We start from the raw sequence: 8,804 nt of genomic DNA, 5'->3' as shown, positions 1-8,804 counted from the left end.
AAGCTGTGAATATTTCAATTCAAAACATTTCAAACACATTTTCATTTTAAAAATTCAATAATCCATATTCACCTTTCATATTTCACTTCCAAAATATTCAAACTGTTTAAAAATACAACCTATAATATTCAACGGGCAATTTTCGGTCCATTTTATTTCGCTTTGCAAATTCGCTTCCACAAATTAAGTGGTTCAGATTCAACAGTAAATTCAACGTTGACATCCAGGAACTGCAGGAAAAGCTTAGGCTATACCTCCTGCTGGTGAGGTCGACTAACAGCAGATGGAGATTATGCTCGGTAATCGACTGCTTTTCCTGCAGCTCCTGGATGTCAACGTTGAATTTACTGTTGAATTTGAACCACTTAATTTGTGGAAGCGAATTTGCAAAGCGAAATAAAATGGACCGAAAATTGCCTGTTGAATATTATAGGTTGTATTTTTAAACAGTTTGAATATTTTGGAAGTGAAATATGAAAGGTGAATATGGATTATTGAATTTTTAATAATGAAAATGTGTTTGAAATGTTTTGAATTGAAATATTCACAGCTTAAATATTCAACCATGTTGAATTTCACCCCATAAAAACGCAAGCCCTAAAAATACATGCATTAAAATGCAAGCATGGTTAATGCAATGCATATTTTTTTCAAGTAGTGCAATTCAACAGGCTTTTTTGCTTCAAAGATATTTGGCATTATTTTACTTTCATAGTTTTTTTCTCTGAGAAAGGATTCATAATTAAGTAATTGGTTATTACAATCAAAAAGGTCTTTTAAAAAGATAATATCTCTACCGATCAATTTCTGCAAATAGAGTGACTTGTCCCCTTTAGTGATGCATTCATTATTCCATAAGAGGGACTTGCGTGAAGAAAAGTTGTGAGAATGACACAGCTTCCAGGCCAAAATAAAATTGGGATAGTTTTAGCGGCAATCTTGTAATATTGCAGTTACATTTCAATACAAATTTTATACACTATTAAAAATATTGTTGGGGATAAAGTACCATAAGGACTCAAGGTGCTCAAACATTCCTTCAACCATTTCACCTTAAAGGTATAATAATTCAAGTCCCAAAAGTCCAAAAGTTCAAATCCACCTTCATCTTTAGAACCAGAGAGCACCGCTTTTCTTACATGATGGTGTCTGTGTTTCCACACAAAATTCGTAAATATGATATCTTTACATGTTGAATCATGGACATTAAGAGAGAGGGCAGGATAGACAAATCTTGAAATCCCTTTTGCTTTAGTCAAAAGAATCCTTTCTAAAATAGAAATGTCTCTTTGAAGCCATAAATTCAGTATTGTTTTAGTTTTTTTCAATTTAGGTGAAAAATTAAGTTGTTGACGTTCCTTGTGATCCTTGCAGATATGAATAATACCTAAATATTTGACACATTTCTTAACGGGTATATTAAACATGTTTTCCTCTTCAGTCTGATACAGACATAAGATTTCACATTTAGATTTGTTAAGTGTTAAACCCAAAGCAGCTGAAAATTGGTCGATTAGGGTTATAGCATTATCAATCTGATGTGTCACTCAAAAAGAGAGCTGTATCCTCCGCTAATTGAGTTACTCTAATTCCCTTGCCAAAATAGTCTATCCTTTAATAATAGGACTATGTCTAATATGTAATGACAATAATTCAACCACCAGCAGGAACAGAAACAGTGAAATAGGACAGCCCTGGAGAACTGATCTCAGTACAGGAAATCTTTTTGGGGTGTTTGGATATAAAATCACAGAACTATCAATATTGTTATAAAGCATTTCAACTGTAGATATGCAATTTTGTCCGAAATCAAAAATTTGAAATGCTTTAAGTAGAAAATGATGTTCTACCGTATAAAATGCTTTATAAAAATCAAGCAATACTGTCAGTGCATCAGTATTGATGTTATCAGAATAGTCCAGCAGGTCAAAAACAAGTCTTATATTAGAGCTAATGTGACGGTTAGACATAAAACCTGTTTCACTTATTATCTCATGAAGACCTCTTTTCATTAGACTCTTTTATAGACTTCTTTAGACATTTCAAGATATGTTGGTACATTTTATAGCAACATATATATTGCTATAAAATGTACCAACATATCTTGAAATGTCTAAAGAATTAGAGGTGATGTTATTATCAATTTTAAGAGTAGTTAAAAAATATTTCTCTTGCGATTTCGTTTCTCTAAAGCAAAGAAATAACTCGATTTTCGTTCCCCTTGTTCCAGCCGTTTTGGGACCTTACAAATGCACCTTTAGCCATTTCAATATACATATTATCTATATTTCCTCTTTTCCTCTTTTCATTTTTTCATTATTGTTTTTTCTTCCTCTGAAAGATTATCCTTATTCTTTAAATATTTAATTTATCCATAATACTTATTTCTTTGGCTATATTATTATTTTAATTACTTTACTTCTTTTAATTGCTATTTCTCTAATTTTAAACTTGAAAAAAATCCCATTTATGTATGTGATTCACTTTTTGCTGTTTTTTTTTTACTAAATCACATAACTCATGATCTTTTAATAAATTATTATTTAGTTTCCAATAACCATGTATTACCATTTTGTTGTTTTGTTCCTGCTAAATGGATTGAAATGAAAGTATGATCAGAACATGGGGAAAGCTGTGTGATGATTCTGACACAAACTGCAGAAAAGAGGGAGATATAAAGAGGGAGATATAAAGAGGGAGATATAAAGAGGGAGATATAAAGAGGGAGATATAAAGAGGGAGATATAAAAAGGGAGATATAAAGAGGGAGATATAAAGAGGGAGATATAAAGAGGGAGATATAAAGAGGGAGATATAAAAAGGGAGATATAAAGAGGGAGATATAAAGAGGGAGATATAAAGAGGGAGATATAAAGAGGGAGATATAAAGAGGGAGATATAAAGAGGGAGATATAAAGAGGGAGATATAAAGAGGGAGATATAAAGAGGGAGATATAAAGAGGGAGATATAAAGAGGGAGATATAAAGAGGGAGATATAAAGAGGGAGATATAAAGAGGGAGATATAAAGAGGGAGATATAAAGAGGGAGATATAAAGAGGGAGATATAAAGAGGGAGATATAAAGAGGGAGATATAAAGAGGGAGATATAAAAAGGGAGATATAAAGAGGGAGATATAAAGAGGGAGATATAAAGAGGGAGATATAAAGAGGGAGATATAAAAAGGGAGATATAAAGAGGGAGATATAAAGAGGGAGATATAAAGAGGGAGATATAAAGAGGGAGATATAAAGAGAGAGATATAAAGAGGGAGATATGAGCCATAGATCAGTTCTAGACTGTAAGGATCTACTGACGTTGCTCCGGGTAAATTAGTTAATGTCAGGGTTTAAAAAACGCCAAACTTCTATAATTGCCGGTTGTTCACAAATATATGCAGTCCTTTTGGATCTTGAATGTGGGATTAATCTTACAGGTACTCTATACAAGATCATCTGGAGCATCATTATAATCGCCTCCAATAATCAAGTGTGCATCCTTATATTGGTTTTTAAAGGCTTCAAGTTTCATACAAAGTTGTAAAAAGATTATTTTAGCTTGAGAAAGAAGGAATTGTCTAATTTGAAAACCAAGATTATCCATCTACCCTCATTTGAGGTCACTGATTCAATTATATCTCCTTTAAATGTATTAAGTAGAATGGCAACACTTGACAGAAATAACATAGATCTCCTCACTGTGCTTTCCAAAACTTCACATCATTGTCCAACGATTGAATCTCCTGTAAAAATATCAAATCAGCATTTTTTCATCTACTGAATAAAAGGATTGATTTCCTTTTGGTGCGATCACGAATACCCCTGACATTCAAAGATATTATTTTTAAGGAACTAAAATGGAAGTCTGTCATAATTTAAGAAAAGAAAAACACTGAACTGGATGTCTGTTAAAGTTATAGGAACTAGTTAAAGAAAAAATACTCCGAGATAGGAAATATCAGAGATTATCTTACCGGCGCCAAGTAACAAACTCTGAACACGAGTACCTCAATTAACTCCTAGAATTCTTATGTGAACTATTGGAGTGAACATATTGCTCTTTTAATTGTATACAAGGAGAGCAAATTAACCCATTAAGATTGGGTGTCATAATTAACTTGAAAATTGTACCTCACATTAAGGGAAGTTTAACAAGTTATGAGGTGTGTCACACAGCGTTAATGATGACAGCAGGACCTGCCATTTAGTTTCCTTTCCGTCAGCTCTTTTGCTCCTCTTTTGGTATTGCTCACACACCAGAACATTTTGGCAAAACCTCAGCAGATTCATCATTGACCATATTTATAAAGACTTTGTCTTATTGTGGAAGAATGTTGCATTTTGCTTTTATAGAAGTCAAAGTAAAGAAAAGATACTCCATTATAAATGTATTACTTCTTTTGGCAAAATTTCACATTCATAAATGTAAATTCAGCGCTAAAAAAAACTAATTTTGTACTTTTTCTCCATGAAGTACATTATATTAATCTGATTTCTGGCTCCAACAACAAAAAGGCAATTAAAACTGTCAACATATGGTCCTCTTTCTCTCTGTAATGGCCCATATGCTTCCCCTGGCAAAACTGTATTGTATTCTGTTAACATGTTATAATCCTGTATATTGTTATGTTTATTTTGTTAGTCTCTTGTGATTTGTATTTTGTTTTTGCAATAATTTTTTTTTTTTTTTTTTACTACACAGAATCCCACTAATCGCCCACGCAATGATTAAATTCAGGCGAACTTTAGCATAAAAACTCTTTGCACAAATAATAACGTTATGTATTCGTTATTATACATAACGAAAAGATGATACAAAATTTAATAACTTGACATTTGAAAATGACATTTAAGACTTTTTAGGGGCCTTAATTTTCTCTAAATTGATTTATCAACTTTTAATACTTTCTAAAACCCCGCGGACACCCTGTATAAAGAGTCTGTGCGCTACAGTACTTTCATTATGGTTGCACTTATTTATTTTTGTTATTTATACTGTTTTCATTTCTAAATTCAATTTGTGTAAATGAGTTCAATTAGGTTGTCACACACAGCCTCAATCAGAAGTTCTGGAAGCTCATAAATGTACAGCAAGGTCTGAAGTGACTCATGTGAAATCATACAGGAGAAAAGCCAGTCAGTTGAGTTTGTGGCAAAACATTTTACAGTGCTGTATATTGTTGTCTTTCAATGTATTTGATAATTCATACTCATAAAGTAGAACTGAAATGACGTGAAATGAAGATTATTAATTAAAACATTTCAAAATGGACCTGCAGACTATTTTTAGTCATGAACTTTTTCACTGAGGATTTCTATTAAATATTGTGCAAAAATCTCATCTCGTTTTCGTGAACCCAATCTCGTGTCTCGTCTCGTGAGATAAGTGTCTCGTCACACCCCTAATATACAGTATATATATTTTTTTTTGCTAATGTCAGTTGAGGTTTCTAGAACAAGTCAGTTTCATTTTCCTGGCTATTTTCCAGCTTCTCTGTGACCCTTAGAATAACAGTTTTTTTCAATCAATTTGACACATTTATGCATCCAAATGTAATACAAAACAAATAATTGAATGATCAATTTAATACACAAATGTCTACTCCAGCTTTTTTAAACATGTTGAGCAAAAGGCTGTACAATATCTTACCTCAGCTGTGAGATGTAGGACAGACACTGAAGGAAACTCTTCATTTCACTCTCTTCCTCTGAACATCCGCTCAGCTCTACTGGTTTCTTCTCTGTCTGGAGTTTCAGCACTTCCAGGAGGACGGAGGTCTTTCTCTGTGAGAGATCTATGATCCAGACATCAGGAGACTGGAAAACTGACTGTAATGCTGGAAGGAAACTCCTGCCTGTTTGAGTCTCATAGTTCTTCACATGTGAGTAAAGATCCAGCAGGAAATCACACTGAACAACAGCATCATCTTTATCATACCACTCTTGATGAAAAGGGAAGGTTTTGTAACTGCACACAGACGACAGCAGAGTAGAGAATCTTGTTCCTGTAACTGTGACATTTTCAACTGCAGCAACACTGAGATTCAGCAGGAGTTTCACTGCAGACTTCTTCATTTCTTTATCACCATAGAACCTAAAGCTGATCAAATACAGAGAAATAAAAATCCTGTTAATTTATGACAACATACAGCATTTATAAATCAACTATATAGTACACAAAAACAATTATTCTGATAATAAGAAACATAACAGCAACATTTATATAAGAGGACAGAATCTAGTGACATTTATCACACTATTTTCCAAGCTCCATATACAGTATAACGTGTAGCGTCTGGACTGAGTCACGATGACCGATTCAGTTCTAAACTTCAGAAAGCTTTGAACCTTTTTAGACTTCTTCATGTAAATCACAGGCCTAGCGCTGATGAGTCTGGATCAAATTTCCCCCATTGTCACTTTAGTGTCCTGGCAGAGGCTGAACAGAAACTCCTTCATGAGCTTCAAAAAGATCTTTATAAACTCAACTTCCCTTCCACGCCAGGAACGAAAGGCCATGTGTCTTAGAAACTGGAGAAACACACCCAACATACAGAGACACACACATTCTTTCCATTTAACTCTTAATTAAGTCATCCCAGAATGTATATGATATATTCCTGTGTGTATGAATGTCCCCAGCTTATATTAGCCTAGTTACAACTTTCTAGTTGTGTTAGTTAAACTCTCAGTGCTTATAGTCAAGTGTGAGAGTGTTTCTCTGCTTTGATATCTTCCAGCCATATCTTTCTTGGTATCGAAATATTCCTCTCGTTACGCCTTAATTAATGATGTTTAGTGTGTTACAATAACATGTATAATACTATGTTTACCATCCTTTGGTGTAAAAACGACCAATTCTGACATCATCATTAAACATGCAGATTCGACTGTCAGAAGGAGACGAAGAAACTCTCTCCCCAGGGCCGGCGCTCCGCACACGCACATCACGCGCTGCGCGTAGGGCACCAAGTGCTTGGGGGGGCACCAAAAAATCTGGGTCGTGAAAAATCATCACAATAGGCTACTAGTATAAATAACAAATAAAATATGTCTAAAGCATGTTAATATACAAAAGCAATACAAAAGTAATATAGGCCTAGACCAAATTAGTCGAGAAAAAGGTGAATCTCATTTTTCGTCTCCCTCTGGTGCCCCCCTTCCCCACCTCCCAGTGGTCTGTTCGATTATGCCTCAATCAATGTCAAATTTGGCAGACACCGACCTCAGACATGGCCTCGGAAAGGCACCAAGAGTCGGGGGCGAAAAAAGGAAAAAGAATAGACAGCGGGATGATACTCGCGCGTCGCTTTGCAGGTAAGACAATGTTTTAAATAAAAATGTTAGTTTTGTAGCGCGGGCGCCCTTGCGTCGTGTATGCATGTCCAGGGGGCGTCGCTAGTAGTAGTGCAAATGATCCGGGGCTTTTTTAGCCCTGCATGTTGAATCTTTTATTTTAACGGGGGTCCGGGGCTTTCTCCCCCGGAATTTTTTTTAACTTGGGCTGTTTAAGATGCAGTTAGTTTGTTTGAGAAGAAAAGGAAGACCGCTTAGATACGATTTTTCATCGGGGTGGGAATCTCTAGGCACCTCACGATTCGATTCGATTACGATTCAGAGGGCTGCGATTCGATGCTAAATCGATTATCAGAATCTTTTTTTTGTGTGTGTGTGACTATAAATACTTTGCTTTAAAAGTACAAAGTAATGACCCATAAAGAATTAACGTACAATATATTTTATTAACATTGCAAAGAACCAACAGGAAAATACATGTGTGTCTGAACTAGCAGCAGCATATTTGTAGTAAATTAATAATATAACAACGACCGGTAACGTTACAGCCGAGTGTTTTTCCTCCTCTGGCTGGAAACGTGTCATTTGGCTTCATGTGTCTTGTTTCCGAAATATTTTAGTTTTACTATACAAAGCTTACAACTAGTGTGGCTCTTGTCCAGCTCCTTTCCCCCTTCAACTTCAGAAGCCAAAATATTTCCACACGTCAGCTTTTAACGAGGAGGGTGTTTGGATTTGGCGCTCAGCCATCGCGTCCGCGTCTGTTATGTGCACGCCACAGACGGTCCGGCCACTGCACTTCCGCGCTTCAGAGTTCCGTCTTTCGCGTTCCGTCAATATTATGTTATTATAAATATATATCTAAAAAAAAATTTTTTTTTTTGAAAATCGATTTTTGACAATTGTGAATCGATTCAGAATCGTCCACGTCCGCATCGCGATGCATCTAAGAATCGATTTTTTCCCCCACCCCTAAAGCAGAAGCATATGGTCAGTGAGGGATCTAATGGATGAAAAGGGTAACCTTTTAGACTATAATGCTTTTACATTAAAGCATGGATTTACTTGTCACCCGAAAGAGTTCTTCACTGTCATTAATGCAATACCTGCTGGCATAAAAATGCTGATGAGATGCGCTCTTTCTTATGCTAAAGTTAAACCAGCTCTTCCCACTTTATTCATTGGAGATATTCATTTTAAAAGTGCCCATTGTACTAACAAGTATATAAGACAGGTCGTCTTAAAAACATGTTATCCCTGTCAAATTAAAAGAAATAAGTTAGATCACATGTTTAATAAGAATACTGTAAAATATCTTAGAACAGCTTATTTAAGTTTTCCTATTCCCCCTAAAGCAAAAGAAACACACTTCAAAATCTTAAATGAAATGAATCCTTCCAACAAACTCTTAAATGAAAAATGTAATATAGATATTGTCCCCTGTTCTTTCTGTAATAACCATTCTGAAGACACTGACCATTTCTTCTTTACATGCAATTTGTCCAAAAT

General features: G+C 34.9%; 1 protein-coding gene across 2 annotated transcripts in view; it reads right to left on the bottom strand.

Moving 5' to 3' along the window:
* Positions 1 to 5,612: 5,612 nt before the first annotated feature.
* Positions 5,613 to 8,804, bottom strand: part of LOC130069521 (uncharacterized) — a 72,960-nt gene continuing 69,768 nt past the window's right edge. The window contains exon 4 of one of the 2 annotated variants that reach the window (XM_056233430.1): positions 5,613 to 6,099. In XM_056233430.1, coding sequence (XP_056089405.1) covers positions 5,646 to 6,099 — 454 coding nt within the window. In that variant the 3' untranslated portion in view covers positions 5,613 to 5,645. The remainder of the gene's footprint in view (positions 6,100 to 8,804) is intronic. The other variant, XM_056233422.1, reaches the window with a different exon arrangement.

The sequence above is a fragment of the Rhinichthys klamathensis genome, unplaced genomic scaffold (genome assembly GCF_029890125.1).
Source record: "Rhinichthys klamathensis goyatoka isolate OS25496 unplaced genomic scaffold, OSU_Roscu_1.1 h1tg000015l_1, whole genome shotgun sequence".
NCBI classification, from domain to species: domain Eukaryota; kingdom Metazoa; phylum Chordata; class Actinopteri; order Cypriniformes; family Leuciscidae; genus Rhinichthys; species Rhinichthys klamathensis.
The sequence above is the reverse complement of the archived record's forward strand: the minus strand, read 5'-3'. Positions and strand labels throughout refer to the sequence as shown.